Below are 25,831 nucleotides of genomic sequence, written 5' to 3' on the forward strand. Positions count from 1 at the left end.
TCAGACCCGGCCCTCCGGGTGAGCGCGTTGAATGGAAGCAGTGACCTGACAGTCTTGACTGGTAGGAGCCCGTGTGTGGGAAAATCCCACAGCCGGAGAGTCGGTGCATTCACATGCTAATCGTGTTGGTATAAAAAGGAGGCGTGCAGCACGCCGAGTGCCCTAGAGACACGCTGAGATCCAGAGAGGAGGCCTTCAGCATCATGACCGCTTCATCTATGGCGCACGGCGTAGAAAAGCACAGAGCGAAAGAGGAGAGGAAGGTATTGGATACGCTCATCTGCTGGACCTTTGAGCTTCACTGCTAACTTCATTAACTGAGCTTTATCTTCTGTTTTTTCCCCATCCTGAGCAGCTGAGGAAGCCTCTTATTGAGAGGAAACGACGAGAGAGGATAAACAATTGTTTGGATCAGTTGAAGGAAACTGTCATCCGCGCCTTCAGGCTTGATGTGAGTACTCCTGGTGTCTCAGTTGTCCCTCCAGCAGGCTGAAGAACGTGAACTTGAACATTGCCCCATTCGCTTCCAACAGCAATCCAAACTGGAGAAAGCCGACATCCTGGAGATGACGGTGAAACATCTCCAAAACATCCAAACTAACCAAGTCAATGGTAAGACACGCTTGCCTGATTTGTGTCATCAAACTTGTTTGTCGTCACTTAAGTCCACCGACTCATCCAGTCCTGGTCCGCCGTGTTCTTGGTATACATGAAAAGCGTCCTAGCATAGTTCCTAAGGGGGTCATTGCTATGAGAAACCATGCGTCCGTGTATGGTGACATCATTATCACGACACACTTGAATACACGACAAAGACACAGCTACTGTCTACTGACACAGCAGTAACATTTACAGTAAGCTTCAAAATAAGACTATGACAGTATTATTACTGGATTCTACCACAGCAACTTACTAAATGTATTATTTATTTATTGTTAGCCCCCGGAAAAAAGATTTGTGCATGGAAAAAAGTTTTATTGTCGCTGTAGTCAAGACATACAGTGACATTACTAGCTGGATGGGAGTATTAAAAATCAAATGTAAACAAAAGAATTAGAATAAAAATATGCAAAAATGGACAAAAACCATATCCACAAACTGCGGTAATTGCCTAAAAAAATCACTCATTCTTATGTGCGGCAAAAGTCACAAGTACATGTGCAAGCGAAGTAAGACTAGTTTCGGTTATACCGACAATAAAAATATGCAAAAATGGAAGACAACCATGTCAACAAATTGCAGTATTAGCTTAAAAAATGACTTTACTTGTGGCAAAAGTCACAAGTAAATGTACAAGCAATGTAAGACTAGTTTCGGTTATATCGACAATAAAAATATGCAAAAATGGAAGACAACCATGTCAACAAATTGCAGTATTAGCTTAAAAAATGACTCTTATGTCTCTGGCAAAAGTCACAAGTAAATGTACAAGCAATGTAAGACTAGTTTCGGTTATATCGGTTACGGTTATCTCAGTTAGCCCGTCAGAGGGGCGTCAACATAAGCGGGTTCTTTTGTAATTCTATTTCTGTTTTTCTATGGTGGAAAACAGAAGTGAACGTGCAAGCAATGGCTAGTTTCAGTTACGTATAATAATAACAGTTTATGGGGACATCATTCAGCCTGTCGGAGGGGCGTCAACATAAGCGGGTAATCCTATTTTCGGTTAAATATGTAAGCATTGACTGGCTAAATGTGGTTATGCTAGTTTCAGTTGCATGGACAACCACTTATGTTGACGTCGGTCACTCAGTCAGAGGGGCGTCAACCTAAGCAGATTCTATTGTCATTCTATTCCTGGTTGTCTTTGGCTAAAGCTACAGGTAAATGTGCAACAATGCTAGATCCACGTCTATCAGCCAGGGTGTCGAAAAAAACGGGTTCCACTGTATTTAAGTAGGCTAATTTTCATATGCTAATACTCAGCAATATTCTTCTGTAAAATGTTATTTGTAAGCTATTTGTAGGAAAATAACAAGTAGTTTTCCACTATCATTGACTGAGGGCACTCTTCAAACTGGGCGCAGTTTTTGTGCTAACCACCAGAGGTCACTATAACCCATGTTAACAAGTCGTCTATCCCCTGCAGACCCCCTGGAGGCCCAGCAGAAGTACAGCACCGGGTACATCCAGTGCATGCATGAGGTGCACAGCATGCTCCTCACATGCGACTGGATGGACAAGACCCTTGGCTCCCGCCTGCTCAACCACCTCCTCAAGTCCCTGCCCAAGTCAACTGAGGAAAGCCCTCTCCGGACCACGCCCAGACTTGAGGGCGCCCGACCCCTCGGCACGCCCGTCAAAAAAGACCAGAGTCAGCCCTGTCAAGAGCGAGCGGCGCTGCACGGCTCCCGTTTAGGGATGCTGGAGATGTGGAGGCCCTGGTGAAGCTCTGGGTTCCATCAGCATGTTGTTAGGCCATCAGCTGTTATGTATCTTATAGATATGCTGCTCAGGAGACAAATATGTGGGGCGGTTTTGTTCCAGTCCATTATTGTTGTAGGTGTGCTCGACTGATTCTACACAGACCTCTTTTTGGTACTTCCCTTCCGAAGTTGACTTCTCGTAGCCTGCATTATAGAAGGCTCTTACTAATCTTTCATGTATTTATTGTGTTAACATCATATTTATTTGCTATTATAATGTATCTGCTGTCTTTCTTTTCTTTTCTTGAACCACTTTCTTTGCATAGGTTTGCATTAACACCTGTGGTAATAAAGATATTGTTTAATACTGAGGGATGCTTGCTTGCATTTTGTCCAGTTTTTAAGTCTTTCATTTAATTTAATTTAATTTCTGCAATGATTTTCAAACAGAATTGGTGGTGTAATGCAGGGGAGTCCAAGCTTTTTCTCACTAGTGTCGCAGGCATGCTGGAGCCTATCCCAGCTGTCTTTGGGTGTACGGTGGGGTACACCCTGGACTGGTTGCCAGCCAATCACAGGGCACATATAGACAAACAACCATTCACACTCACATTCATACCTATGGACAATTTGGAGTGGCCAATTAACCTAGCATGTTTTTGGAATGTGGGAGGAAACACACGCATGAACGTGGAGAACATGCAAACTCCATACGGAAATGCCCAAGCGGAGAATCAAACCCAGGTCTTCCCAATCTCCTGGCCAACATGCTAACCACTCGACCATCGTGCGGCCCAAGCGTTTGATTTGATTCAATTCAATTGGCTGGTGACCAGTCCAGGGTGCTATGCACTCAAAGTCAGCTGGGATAGGCTCCAGCATACCTGTGCGACCCTAGTCAGGATAACCGGCATAGAAAATTATGATTGAATGAATGAATTCCACTCCGGTTTCCTCCCACATTCCAAAAACATGCTAGGTTAATTAGCCACTCCAAATTGTCCATAGGTATGAATGTGAGTGTGAATGGTTGTTTGTCTATATGTGCCCTGGGATTGGCTGGCGACCCCGCCTCTCGCCCGAAGACAGCTGGGATAGTCTCCAGCGCCCCCGCGACCCTCGTGAGGAAAAAGCAGTACAAAATGAATGAATGAATGAATGACCTGATCATTCATTCCCACCATATTTTGTACCAATGTACAACACTCCCATTCACAAGTAAACAAAGCGCTTAACCTTGCACACATGTACACACAGTACAGTACATGTCCAGATAAAATATATATTTGTAAATAAATACTACAGAGAAATTTTTTTTTTTTTTTTTGCATGTATGAAGGTGTGAATCGTTATTGTAGAAATAAATGGAAGAAAAACATTATTTTCCACCAGTGACACCTTTGGCTTTTCTCCTTAGGGATATACAGTATTTCTGATGTTTGTCCAAACTTGTTACTTTGTTGGTGTGAATATGCGGTCTCCATTACTAACATGACTGTATTCTGTCCAGTGATGTCCATTATCAACGTGTTTCCAAATCCCAAGATGTACATATGGCCTATTCTCCTCCATTGTGGTGGTTATGAGTGGCCCCCTTCATGGAGCCAGGTGGTAGCAGACAGAGAGGGGGATGCTCGGTCCCTCATCCAGCCCCTCCAACAAAGGCCGGTCGGGACAGCTGCTCCCAGTCTGCACCATTAAAGACATGAAGCTGAGATCTGAAGGGGGTGAGGTGCCAAAACCATTCCACTTCAAAGGTCTGAGACGCTTCCTTCGTTTGCGGCAGTAGAGAACTGACGCTTCTTGTGGAATGACGTGCAATAGTGGCATTGCCGCGCATGAAAAGCACTCAATTTGTTGTGCACCGGTTTCATCAAGCATGCACAATTGATCCATTGTGATGCCTATTTGCATAATAATGTATTGTACATAACTTTAATAATAGTGTAGCAAGGACATGAGGGTTATTAGCCACCAATGAAACTTGCTATGTGTTTGTTTTATGTTCTTTAGTTAGCTTAATTAGATTTGTTTGCTTTATTTTGACCATCCTTGGTAACGGTCCAATGGAGGCCTCATTTAATGTTTTTATTTTTATGTTACAAATGCCAACAAAAAAATCATTGATGTGCCGTAACTGGCCCCTGGCCTGTTGTCGACTTGCGTCGCAGCAGCAGATAACACAGGAATATTGTTGCACACAAATTAGGAGTCAACAAACAAGAGGGAGAGAAACGCATGATGCAGCAGGCGCAGGCCAACACCTGTCGCTTTCTTTGGATAAGGGCCCTTAATTCCCCCGGCTGATTGTGTTTGGGTCGAGAGGCCTGCGGCAGCTGCCAACTGAAGGCATCGCCTTACATCCGCCCAACAGGCGCCTCAATCTGCTGAGGCTCGGAAACAAAAGCCAGCGACGAGGAAGAACGGTCGGGCGGAAAGCTGCATGGAGGCGAACGGAAAGATGCTCCGACGACACACATCAGTTGTAGGATGACAATGCTTGTACTTTGTGTTGGTGTGCAAATAAAACGAGAGGTATTTACAGTATTTAGCATAAAATATGATGTCAGGGCTGACTGAGCTTTTTCCGGCTATAGGGCCACATACTGAAATATTGCACTATACTTAAATTCTGTGCATTACAGGTGATAATAGGGTTTAGATAGCTTGTCCAATATATGTTGGAGAACACAAATAATAAAAATATACACTTTTTCTAATTACAATTAATTATATTTTTATATCTGCCTGGGGCAACAACAACAACAAAATGCACTTTGGACACCCTTGCATTATTGTTGTAATAATCGCATATGAAATAGTAATGGTATTATTTCATTTGAACATGCATCAGATTCCAATTGAGTGCATCCCATAATCAGTTCCCAGTTCCACATGTCCAAAAGGAGTAGGAAGAAGCAAAGCTTATTAAATCCTACCCCTCCATCTGGTACTTTTACAATCACTAACTGTTACATTTGTTCACTTCCTGCTTTCATTATATAGTTTTTTATTTTTACTTTCACAGTTCCACACGTCCAAAAGGAGTAGGAAGAAGCAAAGCTTATTACATTTTACTGATTGTAAAAGTACAAGCTACATTTGTTCACTTCCTGCTTTCAATAATACAATTTAAGGTTGTTTTTTTTGTTTTTTTTTAAATAATGTACCTCGTACCAAAGTAGGAGGTGAAATGATAATTGAATTGAACGATAAAATATAAAATACTATTACTTCAGAAGGATGCTGAGCTTCCATCTTTTAGGCTAATACTGTATTTCCCACGGAGGAAAAACGAGGTGGCCGTTGCCTTAACACAAGAAAATAAAATCGCATTCAAGTCCATCCGGGTCTCGTGCTGCTGAGCGGAGACAAAGCGCCGCTTTGCTATTGGCTGCCGCCGTGTGCGCCCCGTCGTCCCCCAGCAGGACCAGCCCGGCCGCCATTCACATGCAAATGCCGCCCTATAAATACTAACAACAGTCTGCACGTCTCACTCGGGTTCCGCAATAAACACACGGCAGGCAGAGAGGAGAGGAGAAGGACCCACACCGAAAGCAACATGGCTCCTTCCGCTCGGCCCGACAAGGAGGAGGAGAGCTCGAAAGCGGACAGAAAGGTAAACGTGCACTTGACGGACATGCGCACAGGAAGGGACTCACCGAGTGTTGCGTTGCAGGTGAGGAAACCTCTGGTGGAGAAGAAGAGGAGAGCCCGCATGAACGAGAGCCTGCAGGAGCTGCGGGGTCTGCTGGATGATTCCGACGTGAGTGCTTACCTTCTTACCTCGTCTCGTTGTCGAGGATGCAGACGTTTGGACTCCATGTTTCTCTCTCTCTCTCAACAGCTGCACTCCAAGATGGAGAACGCTGAGGTGTTGGAGATGACTGTGAAAAAGGTGGAGGGCATCCTGAAGAACAGATCACAAGGTAGGAGTGCTGGGAATTACTGCTGAAATTTATGGATTTATTATTCCTGGAACTCAAAGCTCTCCAAACTTTCTCCACCAAAATGAGAAATCACAGGTTGGAGGTCTAAAACCAATGCAAACTGCATATGTGAAGAAGTATATATTGTTTTTAATAATAATAATAATAAAGGGCTGCATGGTGGTCTAGTGGTTAGCGCACAGACCTCACAGCTAGGAGACCAGGGTTCAATTCCACCCTCGGCCATCTCTGTGTGGAGTTTGCATGTTCTCCCCGTGCATGCGTGGGTTTTCTCCGGGTACTCCGGTTTCCTCCCACATTCCAAAAACATGCTAGGTTAATTAGCCACTCCAAATTGTCCATAGGTGTGAGTGTGAATGGTTGTTTGTCTATATGTGCCCTGGGATTGGCTGGCCACCAGTCCAGGCCTCTCGCTCCAAGACAGCTGGGGTAGGCTCCAGCACTCCCCGTGACCCTTGTGAGGAAAAGCGGTAGAAAATGAATGAATAATAATAATAATAATATATTATATTGTTGACAAAGCATGCTGTATGTATTATTATAGGGTTATGAGCATCATTTTCTCCTTGAGTACACCTTTTTGTCCCCCCACTCATGCTCAATATACTTCAAGATATATAAAATATATCTTGAATATATAATAATTCTTGAATATAATTCAAGAAACAATACAAGCAGTTGATGTTTGCTAAATACAAGGATGAAGAGTCTTGAACCAGTCATGATGTGCTATATATATCACTATATTGACACTTACTGTGGTACCCATTATGGCATTGGATGCTCATATCACCCAGTACTTTGGTACGAGGTACATTATTTAAAAAAAAAAAACAAAACCTTAAACTATATTAGGAAAGCAGGAAGTGAACAAATGTAACAGTTACTGATTATAAAAGTACCAGACGGAGGGGTAGGATTTTATAAGCTTTGCTTCTTCCTACTCCTACTCAGGTGACATCTTATGATTCATTGACTGAATTTACCGTGCGTTCCAAACGAGTAGTAATTCCTGGATCTCGTCACCCCCACAGAAGCAGACACGTTGAGCCACGACGCGAGCGAGAGGTTTGCAGCCGGCTACATCCAATGCATGCACGAGGTCCACACCTTTGTGTCCACCTGCCCCGGCATCGACGCCACAGTGGCCGCCGAGCTGCTCAACCACCTCCTGGAGTGCATGCCCCTGAACGAAGACCACCTGGGGGACGTGCTGATGGATCTAATCGCAGACACCCCCGGGAGCACGTGGCACGGCGGCGGAGACATGTTGCATTCCGCGCTGGCTTCGCCCGGAGGAAGGAGTGTGTCCAGCGGCTCGTCCTTCTCGCCGGCCCCCTCCAGCACGTCCAGCGAAGACCTGTGTTCCGACCTGGAGGACACAGATGGTGAGCACAATCACAGCACCGTGGAAGCTTTGGAGAGCAGGGAAGCTCTGAGCATTCCCACGATAACCTGCCCCAGGTCTATGTGGAGACCCTGGTAGGGGCTCACGCGTGCGGATGGGCCTTACCCTTACTGAAAGGAAAGACCCCACCCCAAAATGAACACTTAATAAACACCCACTACTGCAAATAATATCTTCCTTGGAATTATACCTGGACTCTCTGAATTGATTACCAGGAATACCAGGACCAGGAAAACCACAGAAAAAGTCTGCAGCAAGCGTTTTTGGTTTTTGTGCAGGACAACTTTCTGATCAAGAGTGGATATTCCTTGCTCACAACTTCACCACTAAAGACCAAGATGGCAGAAACCCCTGTTTGATGTACTGTATACGGGACCAGTATGGGTACAAGAGAGCTCTTTTAGAAGCAAATTATGTTTGGCAGTGCCTCTGATTAATATAAATATTTTTTGTTATCGTATTTCGGAAAGACCATTTTAGTGGAACTTTGGTTAGAATGTCTTCCAGAAGGTCCGTCAGACGCTAAACATGTCAGTTTTTCCCATATGAAAAATGTAAACGCAATTACCGGTACTCCATTCCTGAAAGTCAAAAATGCTGACTTTGGGGCGAGAGGCGGGGTACACCCTGGACTGGTGGCCAGCCAATCACAGGGCACATATAGACAAACAACCATTCACACTCACATTCATACCTATGGACAATTTGGAGTGGCCAATTAATTAACCTAGCATGTTTTTGGAATGTGGGAGGGAACCGGAGTACCCGGAGAAAACCCACCCACGGGGAGAACATGCAAACTCCACACAGATTCGAATCAAATGCATATAAACCATAAATGAAAAGGATAAATTGATATTTAAGGTTATTTCTACCTTCACTGAAGACAAGATTCTTGACGTGACTTCCCAAAGACACGGTGTGGCAGCGAGATCAACACACAGCACCACCTTCCTGTTTTGCCATGAGTTATTTCTTGAATTCAGTAATGTTTGTGTCGTTTATCCCGTTTTGCCATTTCTATGAATACAAAACTGTAATTGTAAAAGTACAAAAACGGGTTTTGTGAGTCAGTTGGTTCCGGTTGCCATTTTGTTAGCTAGCTAGCTCATCGGATGACTCATGCAGTGTATTTACCATTCGCCATATTGTACCATAAAGAGGAGAAATCACGCTAACCCAGGCGGATGCTAACCAAGGTTCCACTGTAGTTTATTTGTCCAGTAACCTCCTTTAGACTGTTGTGCTGTTATGATGTGTAGACGACTGAATAAAAAGATTGTAAAGATACTTTAAGTGTAACATGACTCAATATGCAGCTTATTATAGCTGCTTCATTTGAATTGGTGAAGAAGTCACATTGTAGGGATGGAAAAAAGTACAGATATTATGAATAGTTATTCATGTGGAACTGATATTAAAGACTGCATTGACTTTTTGCATCTTGAATCTACGCTGTTACCGCTTCAATACAGAAATGATCCAAAACCACACACACAACCCCCTAAGAAATGCTGCAAATTAACAGAACAAAAAAAAGACGTTTAACACTCAGGTGTGGTGGTCCTGGTAGGCTGACTACCTTGCGTTTTGTTCAGTCAACATGCAGGACTTAATGTCATGCATGTGTTGTGCTGCTTTGTGTGTGGGTTTGACATTTGCAGCATTTCTTCTGCATTTGCTTTTGATCCTGTGCCTTTCTCATATTGAATTTGTTTTATGGTGTTTGCGTGTTTTTGGATCGTTTTCCGCTACAATTTGAATCACTGTTTTTCGGGATTTTAATTATTTCAAATAGAGCAATGCATATTAATTAACAGCACATGAAAGCACAATATGTAAATATATGACATGACGTAAAAGCATGACAGCATAACATACAGTCATACCTCGCTACTTTCCGGTTCAAACATGGCGCCCTCTTGTGGTGGCTTTAATTAATAAATTAAAACAAATATTGAAAGAAGTCATATGTAGGATTTTGGTACATCAGTATTGTTACCTATCCCAGCTCGGTATATATATATATATACACACATATACAACATATAGACAAACAATCATGGACAATTTGGAGTGGCCAATTAACCTAGCATGCATGTTTTTGGAATCTTTTCTTACATTGGAATAAATAAATTGTAGGCTAACTGGGTAGCTCAGCAGCATGCTACGGTTACAGCAATGTAAACAAAGAATAATACAATTGTAAAGGAGACTGTGGGGGTGTTATTTCATGTCTACGGGGCTCTATTTAGTTATTATACAGTATCTTCATTTCAACCTTTCCTCATGACAGTACAGCTTTTTGCTCTTCTAACCTGTTGTTTTTTTCTTTAATTGTATTTGTACAAAGTAAAAAAGACACACTTATGCAATTATCTCTTCTCCTTAGAAAATTAGTTACAGTACTGCAAAAAATAGTTACTTCCAATACTAGAGCTGGTTTTACAAACTTCTTTTCAACCTCTGTGCTCAAAACTGAGCAGTGTGTGTGTGTGTGTTCCCATTAACACCTCCAAGCGTCCCTGCTCTCACCTTTGATGGGATGATCTCCTTGACAAACTGCTGTTAGATCCTGTGTGGATTGTGTGGAACCACCAGAAGAATGTTGTCCTTCCTGTTGGACAAAACTCATACTAAAAAAAGGACATTATATTCATTCCATTCCATTTGCTCTGCATCATATTTGACATTATTCATATGTGACATGACATATTTGACTGGGGGGGGGGGACACCGTCTGGTGTCATGAAGACTTTCCTAGGATAGGACCGGGTGGTGGATGGGTGTGAAAGTGGCAGGAAACAAGTTGCAAAAGGAGACACAGTGATCAAAGCAGGGAAGCGTCAAAGCCCGCAGAGCTGAAAAGACCTCAGTAAAGATAGAAGCTGGCTCAGGTTCTTCAAAGAGAGAAACGAACACAATTCCACACGGCGTCCATACGTTGACCCACCTCTATGACCGCATAGCGTCATGTCGAGCTATATCTCTGTGTTATGGCAGCAGACGGAAGAATAGTGTAGTATTCCCGTCTTAACACTTTTTACAATTGTATTGTGACCCGAACACATCAACAAGAGTGTAATTATGTATCTCATTCATTCATTTTCTACCGCTTTTCCTCACAAAACTCCTCTTCGAAAGACACTTCCGCATTGTCACGAGATGACCCAGAGATGTGTTCAAGGACACTGTGAAAATCCTATCAATGTCTTAAATATGCGTCTAAATATAAAGAAACAATCTCTAACGTAACTCACACCGCAGAAGTACACTTTGATGCATTTAAGTATGCTCGGAAATCCCAGTAAATACATCTGTCTAAATCTTTTGGTCAGCATTCATAATTCATCCTCTTACGGAGATGCTGATTAAACGGCACAATAAAAGGCCACTCCAAAATACAGTACAGTTTTATCCCACAGCACTTAAACCCATCAGAAACGATCCAACCTCCGTGCATCAGCTGCAGCTGGGCGTATGAATTGTGGGTCAAAGTTCAACAGAATGCAACAGTTGGCCTGAGAGAGAATTAACGGGCGGCAAGCAGCATATGGCGCTGAAACGGATCCCCGGGGAGCCCAGCCACCCTCAACTGTCTTTGAGCAGAACAATGACTTCCAACTGGACAGCAACATCAACAGTGTGGAGCGGGGTTGCATTGAGGAAACATTCATAAAGGTATGTAAGTATAATAAGTATAATATAATTATAAAGGTCACTAAGTACTGCTGTCCTGTGTACTGCATATTGTACTATATGTACATAAAGATGCAAGAGAGGTTTTGAAAGACAATTAGCTGCACAAATGCAAATTATGTGTTTTTCACAAAAATTAGCTGATACTAATCGGCCGCCGATTTATCCAAGCATCCCTAATTCAGATATCAACCTATACCTATATTTCTTGTTAATAAAACTCAACAGTTTACAGTTTGTGTAATTTTATTACAACAGTTTCAAACACATTTTTACCTACAAAAATGCACATAACTGCACTGTAATTATATGAGATTCATAGAGCGGCAATGAAACAAATGTACATGAACATATATATTATGTGCCAGTACGGTGTGTATGCATTTACAGTTGCAGCGGGTCATTGATTTAACATGGACTTCCTTGGTTGTGACAAACACTAAGGCGTATAACTCTTCCGCGTCTTCCATTCGGCACTAATTCCTGTTGATCATAAATAAGTCAAATTTGCATTCTCAATGCGTAATACACTAATGAGCGTCGGGGTGCCTCCTGCAAGAGCATCTGTGATGGCTTCAGGTGAGTCATTTGATGGGAGTCACCAAACCGTGTCCATCACTCAATGGAAACGTCACATGTTGACCGGCACACCAACACTTGTTTACTTGCTGCTCACAGTAACATGACACGGGATAGTCCCTCTGGCGTCCGCCACATTTAAATGCTTTTCATCAAATAAAATACAACACACAAAAAATAGAACAGAGAAAAAGAATATGAAAGTGAGCCAGAGGGGAAAAGCTAGTAGATAGATATCCTTGGTCCAGTCTGGCATACATTCTCAAGCCTTGCCCCAGCAGGGTGTCTCTCATTGCACCTCTCATTGCACCTTTCCAAAGTTCATACTCGGGGTTTTGATTGATGAAGATGTCTGCGTTTCTTTCCTGTGGTCCCCTTATAAGCTACATTAATTACTCTGTAATCAGGAATGGACAGATATATCCATTCTTCATGTCTTTGTGATAGACCATGACCGTGTGAAGACATCTCCACATTTATTACAATATATGGCAATTTCTATGGACTTAACATTCTTTGAAAATGATTTCCACAATCAGTAAAGTCGCCCGCTTCTTCATAGAAGTTCTTCTGCTGTGCAGTAAGCAAAGACCTTTATGCGGAGGCTAAATACTCCACTTTAAAGTTCTCGTACGAAAGTGACCTTCAAATGTAATATATACTGTTATAATATATATCCATATATATATATTCTTTAAACACATTTGGCTGCGGTGTAATAAAACATCTGTGTATATTACATGAACTGAAAATAAATAAGGTTAGTTTGTGAAGTGAATGTCTTCATGTATCAGATTGTCGCTGCTGAGGCAAGTTACAGTCAAACTGTATGTGTCTTGTCATTTTTCTTATGCGTTCACGAGTTACGCGTGTTCAACTCTTCAAGTGCTATGCCTGAATATAAAATATGCTGTGGTCCAACAAGTACATTTATGCAAAAAAAAAAAAAAAGCGGCTTTACAAGCATAGGTCCCTGTTGACGACATCTTGTCAGCACCAAGCCAACAAAACCCTGATGAGGAAACAAAAGGGATAACATATGGAAAAACAAAGATAACGGGTTCAATATTTGAAAGAAGATAACGACTACGATTTGTTTTCACATTGTGTGAGTTTGACGTTGCTGGTGTGAGTCCGCTGTTCCATGTACACCACAAAGGCCTCGCATTACGGCGCCGTCATCGCTGCTCCAGTTCACGTGTGTTTAAAAGTGCTGTCGAGGATGGCCAGGCACAAGGTCCTTTTGTACATACTATCTACACGCGTGTGTAAGGATCCGTGGCTGGTCCAGCGAGTCCCCCTGCTGGTTGTTCTACTGTTCAGGGGCCGGGATCCAATTTGGTTTGCAATTCCTCTGATTGGCTCTGAGCGTTCTCGCACTCTTGGCTCAGCTCCTCCCCCAGCTCGCCCATGTCCATGTCGGGCAGGGTGTCTTCGATGGGGGCATCTGCTGCATCTTTGCAGTACAGGCACTCCTGAAAACATAAAGTAACAAGTTGACATGGAGGTTTTCGTTCATTGGCACACTTTGACTAATTAACCGCGTGATTGGCTAAATGAAAGTGGTGGAAAATAAGAAGCAAATGAAAACTAAATTGAAAGACAGACAAATGTTGTCACTTTCACAGGAGATGAGATCCTTTGATGCTCAAAAGATACTGCAGTGACCTGGCAGTTATGTGATTTCTGAGTGCCTTTAAACGTGACACGTGTCCCACTGTGTGTGTGTAGGATGTGTAGGATGAGGACAGCTGTGCGAGTTTGCTGATGTTGTTTCGGTGTGGCCCATTGTACCAACAAAGTACACTTCACCCACGTGAAAGGCATCATCATGCCCACAAGTGTCGGACAAATGAGTGAAAATGCGTGTTGGCACTAGCGTGCGACTCTGACCTTTACATTGATAGCAGCTGGTAGACCTCCTCTTCTCATCCACGGGTGTTCCTCCAGCAGCTCTCGCCGCTGGTCTGAGGAGAAGTGAGGTTGACTCTTCTGCATTTGCCTCAGCCTTTCTTTGTCTTCTCGTAAAACCTTCTGAATGTCTCTGTGGAACAACAAAACAAAACGCACATATTCATGTTTCATGTCCACAGAAAAAATACTAACATTTTTAGTCTGTGACTCACCTGGATGGCATTTGATAGGTCATCATGACCTTGTCATCAGCGTTGGCCATCAGCAGCCAAAGAGGCTCCTGGAGAACATATTTGATGGCGGACATCTTGGCCTGCGATTGGCCTCCGTCAGAGTCTCCGTCACCTCTCGTTTTGACTTTGGTCTTGGTCTTGATTTTGGGGTCGTGTTCCAAGGAGTCCACACTCCCAAAGTATTTGCTTGTGTTGCTGCTCCCTATTTATCGCATCGGAGAAACGGGAAAACGTTAAGTTATAAAAGAAGTTTCAATCCATTGTTCTTCCAGCTGGGACTGGCACTTTTTGACAAACCTGTTCTGCTGCCCGAGGCTCCGCTAGCCGAGGTACCGCAGCCATTGCAAGCGGAGTCAGAGCGAGAGCCGGAGCCGGACCCGGAGCCGGAGCCAGAGCCTGATCCCATGGAGCCAGAGGTTGCAGAGCCCGTGCCAGAGTGGGAGTCCTCCTGCTCTTGGAGCAAGATATCCAGCAGGTCACAGGATGAGGAATGACCGTCACTGTGAGCACCATCTTCTGGAGACTCCACCTGCATGGAAAAATGGCAAAAATGTTGACACACTGATCTGCTAAGCCTTGATCGTATGGAAGGATTCCTGTGGATTCAGTCCAATTAGTGATACTATAAGTTGTAGTAGTACACACATTTCACATAGTACACTATTTCCCTCACCTGTTGAAGATTGTCAGCCTTGGCTGAAACAGTGGCGCTCTTCTCTCCTGCAGCTCCTCCAGCTCCTGCAGCTCCTGCAGCTCCTGCAGCAACAGAACCGGCCACCACGCTGGCGCCCTGGACCCCGGCAGAGAGCGCTGTGCTGTCCTGCCGTTCCACGGAGCGCTGGCCCTCCTCCATGCTGAGCAGATTGAGCTGCAGGGGGGAGCTGCACCGCGACTCAAACAGAGTTGGCGATGTGGTGCGCTCCCGTGCGCCCGACGCGGGGGTGGAGGAGCGAGAAGCCGCCCCCTCCCGGGGTTCTCCCGCCGTGGCTTTGGGGGGCTGCGTGTTTAGGCTGTATGTGAAGGGCTGAGCGGGGTAGGGAGCTTGAGCCACAAACGGAGTCTGCACTGAAAAAGAAGGCTGGGGGGTGAAGGCGGTCGGGCGAGCCTGGAAGGGTGGCTGGGACGGGAAGGCGGTCGGCACGGGGAAAATCTGCTGGCTGGTGAAGGGGGGCTGAGTTTGCATGGCGTATGCTGGCTGTGGGGGCTGAAAGGGCTGCTGGGCGTTGAACTGAGGTTGCGTCTGTGCCTGCTCCGGGAAAAAGGCTGGTCTGGGAGCGGCCCCCATCTGGCCCAACTGTCCAATTTGAGGGAAGATGTAGTTCGGCAGCACCAAAGCCACCACGGGCGTAACAATGGGCGAGGGAAAGGGAGCGGCGGCGGGAGGAACTTGAGCGCTCTGGCCCTCCACAAAGCCCGTGGAAAGGGAGGGGTCGGGATGAGAGACCTGAGCGGGAGCGGCAGCGGGTGCTGGGGGGTACAGCTGGTACGGAGACACCATGGCGGGGTAGGACACATTGAAAGCCGACAGGGACGCTTCCGATGGGGACCATGACGTTTGGTTGAGGCCCTGGAGAGGCGGGCGGGGTTTGCGGTTTGACACTGCGCTGTCTGAGGAATCAGGATGCTTCATGCGTGGCTTTTTGGACTTCCTGTTGCGGTTTCCCTTCTTGGCAACAGTCTCTGGCCTGGTGGTGCCCTGTTTGGCAGCGCCTCGAAGTCCAGCGTGTTCTAAAGTGACGCATGAAGAAGACGTCTCAGCACTGAGATTGAGATTCACATAAAAGTAGAATGCTTCTCACAATGGACTCAATGCTCACCTTCAGGACTGGCTGGACCCTTCTGCTTATGGAGATGCGTGGAACAGTCCTTCTGAAAAGTCCTGGCGTTACGGAGCTCTCTGCAGCGGTTTAGGAAGGCCTGCTCCTCCTTCTGCGTGTGGGCTGCCAGCACCTGCTTGGTCAGTCCCAGTCTCTTATAGGCTTCCTTCTCCTGGCTAAGCGGCGACACCACGCTGATGGGCGGAGCGGGTGGTGCGGGGCTCTCGGCTACATCCTCGATTATTTCTGCCAAAAAGACCACAAGTAATAAACCTCAATCTCGCGTGACCAAGGTTTGGATGAAAATGCAGAGCATGCCATCAGGCTCGTGTGAAAGCAGAGTTTTCCAAGCATCAACCACGTATATGTTACTGTGCAACAAAAGGCTTCTTACTGCAATAACGCTACTGTTGTAGTACTTCAGTTGCAAGCTGTAAAGAAGTACTACAATATGACGTGATGCATGCAGTGTATGTAGAACCTTACCAGACTCTGGCTGAGGCTTCTTGTCTCCTACGTGTACGATTGTGCTGCTGTAGCTACACTGTGATGTGATCGATACAACGCTTTCAGCCTTGCTTGGTAAAGGAAGCGGTCCCAGGGGGGCACCCACCACAGCTGCCCCCGACGGAGGTTTCTTTGGTGCTTTCATATTTGAAAGTCCAGGCTGGCCTTGGAGCATTAAAGAATCTAGTGTAAGAGAGCCACAGTTATCCTTTTAACTAAATCCACTGAAAGAGCAACCAGACCAAAAACATTGATCAAGTGTCCTTATAGATTTGCGTTTGCGTGTCTGTATGTGTGTGTCGTGATGTGTCGTTTGCACTCACCTGTATTTGAGCCACCAGGCACTTGAACATTGTTCTCAGTACATTTCTTGTCGTCATCTGAGTTGGTGGAGGTGGCATTTGAAGAAAACTGGTATTTCCTCTTTATTGTGATGGGGATGTTACAACTTTCCAGGTAACTGGAAAACAAAGGAGTAATAATAATAATTCCATAGTTATTGTTTACTTACTTAATCTTAATAATAACACACACACTTACCGGATGACACTGTCAAGGCAGCTGATCTGCTGGTAGGAGCAGACGGTCTGGTCTTTGCAGGTAAAGTCTTCCATGCTGGCTGCATTACTGTCTCTGGCCTGCAGAGGGGGCGCTGAGTCTTTCAAACGGGCCACTGAGCTCTTCTGAGAGGCTGCTCCCCAAGAAACACATAAGCAAGTGTCAGAAAACTGGCTTCTGAAACTAACTAACTTCTGAAATTAATTGCATTCTGATCGGGGTGACAAAACCGTACTCACCATCAGCTGTCTTCTTTTGGTCTGGTTTGGATGGCGACGGAGCAGGCGAGGGTGGAGGCGAGCGCAGGGAGTCCTGGTTCTTCAGCATGTGAACTCCCTTACAAATCTCCTGGAACGTCCTGGTGGGCTTGGCTTTGCTGGTCTCCTCCGCTGTGTTCCCCGCCATGATGTTCCCGTTGCTTTCGCTGGACGAGCTGATGCTCACCAGTTGTTCGTGTGAGCCATTGCTACCATGGCTGCCATAGCCACTGGAGCCCATGTTGTGGACCGGCTGAGGATAAAAGGGGAGTTCAAGAAATTGACAGAAGCGTGCGTAAAAGTGTGTTCAAATAAAGTATACATACTTGTAGTAGTAGCCTGTGGATCTGTTCACTAATTTCTTGGATGTCCGAGTCCATCATTTTCCCTTCATTGAAAGCTGATGCAAAAACATCTTCGTTCACGGGACCCCTGCAACCACAACAACAACAACAACCTAAATATTACAACTGACACGTCACTAAAAACGTTTTAATTGATTACTCAATTTTGCTGTTTACACTCGGGACAGCAAAGCATTTAGCTGAAGTGGAATTGAGGAAAAAGTATTCCAAAAAGGCACAACGATTTTCATCACTGCAACCACCACAGGTTTGTCCATTTACATCCATAAAAGATTCATACAATACAATACATATGTACATGTATGTGTACACAATGTACACATGCATACAGTACATACACTGTATTCTACAATAATAACTATGTACTATATGTACATTAAATACATCCATCTTATTCTTATACGAGTTCTGATCTGATGCATGCATACTTACATCCGGACTTTGTGTCGGCCAATGACAAAGGAGACCTTGCGGCTCCAGGGGTTAACGAAGCTGGACCAGCTGGTGTCGAGGGTGATGTATTCCCCATTCCTCGCACAGAAGCGAATCGAAGAGTGGTCAAATGGTTGACCCGCATACTGAAGAACTATCGGTGTGGAGATACAGTGTCAGATACGTATGGACAACAAGCCTAAAAAGGGGTTGAATGAAGTGATGCATAAATGCATACAGTGCATACAGTGTCAGATACATATGGACAACAAGTCTAAAAAGGGTTGAATGGAGTGATGCATAAATGCATACAGTGCATACAGTGTCAGATACATATAGACAACAAGTCTAAAAAGGGTTGAATGGAGTGATGAATAAATGTGAATGGATATTTGATGATGGACACAAAGTATAAAAAAGTTAAATCTATCAATCAAGGGAATGAAACCGATCCTTACTCTTGCGATGCACAGCCAGCATGAGGGGTCTGTCACTTGGGTGCAGATTGAGCAGCACCGGAGTCCCGATCAAGTCTTGGGGTAGGTATCCCAAGAGTGGAACAGCTCTGACGGAGGAAAAAAGCAACATTTTACTCCATGAATTCACAGAACTTTAAGAGACTTAATCAGCTTCATAAAGTTTATAAACGCATGCTCTCCACGTACCTCTCATCCACATCCTGGAAAACACAGTTAGGTGTGTGTGTGGTGGTGAAAATGCGCTTGTCAGGGGGGATTCTGGGTGCTAGGAACAGACAAGAGAAGAAAAGAAAACATTAAAACTCTGTGGAAACGGTATTGATACATATTCCCATTTTTGTAATAATGGTGAAATGGTGTTGTTGAATGAAGGGACTTGGAATTATTCGGCTGAACCATGTTCATCCGCAAAGACCACATGTTGGTGTTTAAAGGGCTCACCTTCATAACCAGAGTGCACCCTCTCTGCCAGCAGGAGGCAGCAGAACTGCTCCTCGGACAACTCAGCATCTTGGACTTTCATCAGGTAAGGAGTCATGCGGAAAGGGTAGTACTGCAGATCCCCGTCATGCTCCTTTCCACCGCTACGACACACATGACAATTCTAATCAGTTGATGATCATACAATATCTAATACAACATTTTTACCACCAAAGTTGTAGTTCTCTTTTTCCTTTTGTACACTATTAATAATTTATGGCTATATGTTCATAGCCACAAAACATTGTCACATAAAACCCCCGTAAAACGAGGAGCGCTTAATCTCCCGACTACTCTCCAGCACTGATTTGTCTTTCCTCACGCTCGGTGGTACTCGGAAATTGTTAGAGCAAGAAATGTATGAATCACAGGAGCTGCTGTCACTCACCTGATGCGGCAAAAGAAGGATTTCTCCTGCATGCACTCCGTGGGAGAGGACTCTGAAGAAGATAAATGAAGGAAGAGAGTGGAGGATATATCAGAGGGAGTTTCCATATCCAATCCGTTGAATTTGAGTCGTCAATGAAGCGATTAAAATGACCTTACAACAATCCAACTAAAAGGCTTTTTTATTTTTAAACCCTCGCCGCCAACAATATAAAAAAAAATACCACGTCGTTTAGTTAGATAGCAGTGACCAAAACAAATACAATACACAACTATGAAAATGCTATATGAAATATTATACGTATGTCACACAAATTGTGTGGCAGGTGTCTGTGAATGTGCATGCATTTGTTAATGTGTAATCACACATTAACATGGTAATAACATACGTATGTGATAAGTGTGTATAAGCATGTGTGAGTGGGTGGCTCATGTGAAGGAAATGGATGCGTTTATGTGCTTGCATGTGGGTTCACCACGTGCTTGACGTGTCGGGTAGGAAACTGCCATCTGAATAAACATCTGATTAAATTCCATTGGTCGTTAACAGTTTGTCTAACGTCCGACCCCAACATCAATGCTAATGTTTAGATGGCCGTTACCTGCTCCGGTGCACATGCTCCATGAGGGCAAGCGGTACGGTGTGGTAAAGCTGTAGAACACGCTGACGTCCTGCGGCGTCAAGAATTCCACAAACTTGGCGTTGTTGAACACTTCCCGTTTGCAGTTTAAGATGGACGCTGCCTGATCCGAAATGTAAACTATCTTCCCTGTGATGAGCGAAACGGCCACAGCAAATATATCCTGCAGGAGGCAACGGTCAGCAGGTTTAGAATCAGAATCAGCTTTATTTGCCATGCGTGTTACAACATTAGGAATTTGACTCTGGACTAGGTCTAACTTTAAGTTTTAGTGTTGCTTTCTTGCAAACTATTGCAAACAACAAGATGTAAAACTGCAATGACTGACCAACAAATAAAGTGAATGTAAATATATATTCTGTCAGTAGAAAGAAAAGAGGCAACATTCATGCATTCATCAAGAGATGTGTGTCGGGTTGTGTGGCGAAGGGCCTTTGGCACTTACGGTGTTTTTGAGGGTGTATTCAGAAGTGATGCTGTTGATTTCCTCAATGGTGTATGAAGACACTTCAAAGCCAGGTGGTTGACTGTCATTAATCATCAGCATTTGATAATACTCCTCATTGGCTGTGAAGGAGAGCGGAAGCCGACAAATCCATCATGTAACCGTATAATGGTGGCATCACACAATGTCCGATCCAGCATTACGACAGCATGCTCTCAATTATCAAACACAACAGTGATGTCGCTGTTTGTTGCTGACTGATGAAAAAAAAAGAAAAAAAGCGTACCTTTCACCTGCTTGACACACCGCAGTGCATATTTGAGCGTGTTGACGGTGGTGGACTTGCCCTTGCTCCTCTTTTCCAAGGGCAAATGCATCTTGAGGTCCTTGAGAGTCTTGAAGAGCTCCTTCTGTGTCTTCGCTTTGGCCGACTGCTCGCTGCTGCAGAGCGTACATGAGACAAACACACGTGCATCAGAGAAAAGGTCTCACCGACGCTGGCACACTCCCGAGCGGAGGTACGAAACGTGCGGAGGAATGTGAATCACATGTGAACCGCACTTGAAGGACGGTAACGTCTCCGGCTGACAACACATTTTCCATGTAGGCTGGAATAATGGAATTCTGTCCATATGCTCGGTTACACCTGTAATAATACTGGATGTATGTCGGATGCGCAAAGACGTCTTGGTGTTCGTACTCGGACCAACGCTTTCCCAGTATGTTGAATAGATACACGTGTCCTTGACTTACGGTTAAGAAAATACGGTGAATATATATCAGATATAGTTGCAAATGGTGATTAATCCTGATCATTTCATGAGTAAAATGTGATTAATCTGATTGTAATCACTTAACAGCCCTAATTTTTGCCATGATCACACTTTGAGCAAGATGTAAACCCCGATTAGGAACGTAGGAAGTGATGTGGGAGCTGCAGAGTCCTTGATGGTCACTCACCTGCAACCACTAGTGGAAGGGTTGTCCTGCTCTGAGCTCACCAGACTGAAGGCATTGGAGCTGCTTGGCGGTGAGGGGCTGTGAGAGTTGGAGCTGTAAATATCCACAAAATGTTATTGACACCATTTGGAACATTATGAAAAAAAACAGCACCAAAATAACAATATTAGACGAAACATATTAGGTGAGCCAAGGACTTGTTCAAAACATTCAACAAAGAAATCGAACCCTTACTATGGAAGTAAACGATTAGATAGGCATCACTTTATGATCTCAGCATTTGGTTCTTCCGTGAGGACAAACATAGCTCTGCTTAGTTGCCGGGGCCATTCAAGTAAAGAGTTTGGCTTCTAAAAATAACATACTTTGTAAAGAGTTCTACCTTTGTACCACAAAATGTGATACAACTTCATGTCCAAATATCCAAACTATCCCTTGAAAAGGTACCTCTTTTTTAAATCGGCAGGGATGTTCCCTGATTAATTGCGATTAAAAATCTTTTTTACTTTGAGAAAAACACAACCCGACTCTTGTCAATGAAACTTTGCTATTATTGTCATGTGGCTGAAGACGGCAAATAGCATTAGCATCGTGACTCACATAGAAGCAAATGGTCACTCTATTACATTTAATGATCCACACTTCCATGACCTAGATGGTCCGCTTCCACATAACGCTAGAATATTTGTACACGCCCGACTGCTTTTGAGTGCTCTCACCTCTTGTTGCTTCCTGACGACTCCATGAGAGCGGAATCCTTCCCATTTCCATTGGAGCTGCCCACAGATTCGTTGCCGTGGGAGTCATTTCCATGAGATTCGTTGCCATGAGATTCTGTCCCACTCCCGCTAGAACCGGCCATCTCTACATCTTCGTGTAAGCAGGTCCGCTTTCTCTCATCGTGGGGGGAACTCGGTGAGGCGGGGTGCTCGTGGCTGCTGTCGCTCCCTTCCGAGGCTAAACCAAGCTCCGGTTCCAGATCGCCTCCGTCCCGTCTCCCGCAACTTTCGTTATAACTGCTGGCCATGCGGTGAAGTTGGCTGATGGCGGAGCAGGGAGAGATCTCCGCTTCCTCCACCTGAAGGCCGACCCTTTCACGGGACCGCTCCCGGCTGTCCAGGGTTGAGTAGAGGTAAGGCTGAAGGTCGCTGTTCTCAGACATGGAATGGGCCAAAGAGCAGGATGTGGGACGTTAGCCAATCTTCCTCATGGCAATGGCGCAAAACTGTATGACACCAGGGTGGAAATATAGCTGATCCCACACCATGGGGGATGCGATCTAGGACAGGAAAAAAAAACAGGTACTTGACATTGTAGTACACTTCAACACAGAATGTGAGCCTAAACAGCAAATAATAACGATGAAATTACTGTTGCTACTAAAAATAATTTTAAATAATATTTGCAAACTTAAAATGATTTCATTAATATTTCCACATACAGTAATTGATTAAGAAAATATAATACATTCAGAAATTCAAAAACAGGAAGTTGTCATACAGTCTACATTTGCCCTTCCAATATTAAGTATACTAATTACTGTAACTGCAAAAACCAGGAAATAAAGACAAGGTACATAACACTTAACAGCATTTTTAATAACGCTTGTGATACACATTGCAAACAGAGGTGTTGCTTGCTGTCTATAAAATCTTAAACGACACCTTATGTAACAGAGCTGCGTTGAGAGAATTAGCTATTAAGCACACAACCATTAACAAGGATAATGGTATCAAACTGTCATATTTATACCAACTTTCAGCCAAGTTACGTCAGGCCAGCATGTTAAAGATTGCAGCAGGTACCACAAGACAATGATACGGCACGTGATAACTGATATGATTTGCATTTTCCATATCAGACCATTCATTCTTTATGAGCTATCTAGTATATGTTTCATTCCAAGCACGGTAGCCCAATCCAAAATATCTCACTGCTCTCAGCAACGCCATATCAGGGTGCAGACCTTTATGTAACCATGCAACTTTGGCAACTTGACTATTCTTCTTCATGCTTTACATAAGAGCTGTGTGCGGACCTTTTCGGTCCTTCGGTAACGAGTCAAATCATTTATTTCCAAAAACACACAAGACACCCAAAGCAGTGACATACAGTATTCTGCTGAGACTGGACACACAATAGACAAGCTGGCTCAGGGGGTGGTCTTCCTTTTGGCTGCGGCCAATAACCAGTCAAGGCAGAGCGAGGTGTGTCAACAGGTTAGAATCATGTTAGCCAATCAGCGGATAGACAACAAGCACATCGCTTTTTCTTTTACACCAAAAATGAACTTACATAAGGTGATATTATGATACATTCATGTCTTCTAGAGCATTTTCATCACATAAATAAATTCAAGCATTTCCCTTTGTACTAAGGATTACAATAAACAGTCTCTCCCATGACAGAATTCAGTATTATTTGGATTATTTATCAGCAAAAAACAAATACAATTCATGAAGCCATATCATCCTTATCAATCCTACACAAAACAACACCAATAAAAGGTATGAGAAAATAAAGCAGACGTCACAGTATGACTTTTAGACTCATCAATACTACTTGGATGCTACTTACCACACGCTAATTCCTATGCAAATCTTGACCCCGGTAGTACATTTTTCCAAGGAAAAGGAGCATAGAGGTTTCAGAGAGCCAGAGTGATACAATGAAACCGAAGTCAACCGCTTGCTGGTCTGCTGTGTTTCTTTCCTTCTGAGGCTGAAGCAGTCGGTCACACTAGCACAGATCTCAACATTATACAACTGCTGCTCCAGTCACATGGATTTGGCTCCAGTGCAGCTCTAAGCTACTGTAGCCTTATTCCACAAAACCGCCCTGAAAGCCATTCCCTTTAGATTCAAATAATATATGTGTAGCCGTATATTCACTACATCATAGTAATATATACTTAGAATATAGTAAGTACATTAAAACAACTGAATGTGCCATGGTTTGGACATTACCAAGAAAAACAACATACTAAAAAACCTTACAGTACTGAGAAATACTATATTTTAATATGTCTGTACACATGGAATGTGGCATTGCAATTGCAACAAGCTTGATCAGCATCCAGGTCCAATGCTTTAATAATTAATTCTCTCCCAGTATTAATAAAGTATATAGCTATGTATTATCATCTTGTAATTCATTCCTAGTATCAACTAGTATGCAACATGTTTGTTTATTTTCAAGAGATGTAAACAACTACGACACCATGAAAGCATCAAGTCAAAAACAACAAATATGTCTTCCTGGTCCATTTAATAAAAAAGTAGTCACAATATTTTGTGGAAGGAAAAGTGAATGTTTCTATGTGCATTCCAAGCCTATTGAGGCCTTTAAAAATAAAGAGTGTCAAATATGCTCATATATTCACAAACCTTGCCATTCTGAAGCGATACAGATTCATGGCGACTGCATTTGACTCAAGTGATCTTAATATCAAAATAAGACCATTTTCTAACGCAAAAAGGATGCCGCCGAATCTTGACAACTAAACGCGATTATAAAGCCGTCGCTTATTCGGCATACTTGAATCCGATCGAGTGCTAAAAGGTAAGAAAACGGCATCTAAATCCATGAGAAAAGGATAAAAATGGCACTTCCCCCACTTCACCACAGTGACCTGCTATTCACAATCCACACACACGTTGACCTGCAATCCACAGCACGGTACACTGACACAGTTATGTAAAAGTGACGATACAGCTAGAAAACAAGCGCGTTAACAGCAATCAAACGACCACAAACGACCCATGTCGCGAAAACAAGCATTTTCTTCCCATGTGGCTCAAAACAAAACATTAAAACCTTATTTTTACTGAAAAAAGTACAAAAGTAGAGCAAACTGGAATCCCTGCGCATGCGCACACGGGGTTCCGTTATGCAACTTATTTTTCGCGATCCATTCTTACTACAACTACAATTATGAATTGAAGAAAAACCCACCTGTGCGATGGAAATAAATTCACCTTCTCGGCCGTGTAAGACGTGTGGAAAAAAGAAAGCCCGAAAGAGGTAAAAAGATCCAGTTCAGTAGCTCAGTATTCCTCAATGGGAGACGGCATTCAGACAGGCTGACACAGGAATCGGCGGTTCCTCCCCTGCTCGCGCCCGGCTCGGGCCCACCAGCCAATCAGCGAGCTCTTCCTGCGACCTCAATATTGACTCCGCCCATGGCTTTGTGCCATTGGTTAAAAATATTAGGTTTCCATGGAAAACGTGACGACATAACAATACGCTGATCTCATTGGCTTAGATAGCTGTCTGTCGCTTTACATAAACAAGCCAACCTCCGCACGTGGAATCCCATGTTACGTGTGCCGCGTGTAGTAGTTGTGACTCCCAA

The 25,831-nt window shown here is 44.0% G+C and overlaps 3 protein-coding genes across 5 annotated transcripts; 2 read left to right on the plus strand and 1 right to left on the minus strand.

The window, feature by feature from the left end:
• Window positions 1–2,731, plus strand: her8.2 (hairy-related 8.2). Its single transcript, XM_058080278.2, has 5 exons — window positions 1–61; window positions 139–263; window positions 356–451; window positions 534–612; window positions 2,090–2,731. The coding sequence occupies exons 2-5, from the start codon at window positions 204–206 to the stop codon at window positions 2,386–2,388; spliced, it is 534 nt and encodes a 177-aa protein (XP_057936261.2). The 5' UTR covers window positions 1–61; window positions 139–203; the 3' UTR covers window positions 2,389–2,731.
• A 3,030-nt stretch (window positions 2,732–5,761) lies between these two features.
• On the plus strand, window positions 5,762–9,014 carry her13 (hairy-related 13). Its single transcript, XM_058080276.2, has 4 exons — window positions 5,762–5,985; window positions 6,046–6,132; window positions 6,214–6,295; window positions 7,351–9,014. Exons 1-4 carry the CDS (start codon window positions 5,929–5,931, stop codon window positions 7,800–7,802), a joined length of 678 nt encoding a protein of 225 aa, XP_057936259.2. The 5' UTR covers window positions 5,762–5,928; the 3' UTR covers window positions 7,803–9,014.
• A 3,848-nt stretch (window positions 9,015–12,862) lies between these two features.
• LOC131134677 (period circadian protein homolog 2-like) lies at window positions 12,863–25,601 on the minus strand. 3 transcript variants are annotated; one of them, XM_058080188.2, is made up of 22 exons: window positions 25,432–25,601; window positions 22,197–22,756; window positions 21,478–21,570; window positions 20,804–20,958; window positions 20,518–20,639; window positions 20,034–20,235; window positions 19,433–19,484; window positions 19,006–19,148; window positions 18,751–18,829; window positions 18,544–18,650; window positions 18,086–18,239; window positions 17,615–17,720; window positions 17,271–17,541; window positions 17,014–17,164; window positions 16,797–16,933; window positions 16,453–16,656; window positions 15,967–16,212; window positions 14,823–15,877; window positions 14,447–14,678; window positions 14,129–14,351; window positions 13,896–14,046; window positions 12,863–13,477 (listed from the first exon to the last, which is right to left on the minus strand). In XM_058080188.2, exons 2-22 carry the CDS (start codon window positions 22,637–22,639, stop codon window positions 13,322–13,324), a joined length of 4,482 nt encoding a protein of 1,493 aa, XP_057936171.2. In that variant the 5' UTR covers window positions 22,640–22,756; window positions 25,432–25,601; the 3' UTR covers window positions 12,863–13,321. The 3 variants fall into 3 exon arrangements, with proteins under 3 accessions (XP_057936171.2, XP_078649185.1, XP_078649186.1); XM_078793059.1 differs by lacking the exon at window positions 25,432–25,601 and adding an exon at window positions 24,869–25,067; XM_078793060.1 differs by lacking the exon at window positions 25,432–25,601 and adding an exon at window positions 24,055–24,190.
• Window positions 25,602–25,831: the final 230 nt, after the last annotated feature.

Source organism: Doryrhamphus excisus, linkage group LG8 (assembly GCF_037039965.1).
Source record: "Doryrhamphus excisus strain RoL-2023G ecotype Guam linkage group LG8, RoL_Dexc_Guam_v1.1, whole genome shotgun sequence".
NCBI lineage: Eukaryota > Metazoa > Chordata > Actinopteri > Syngnathiformes > Syngnathidae > Doryrhamphus > Doryrhamphus excisus.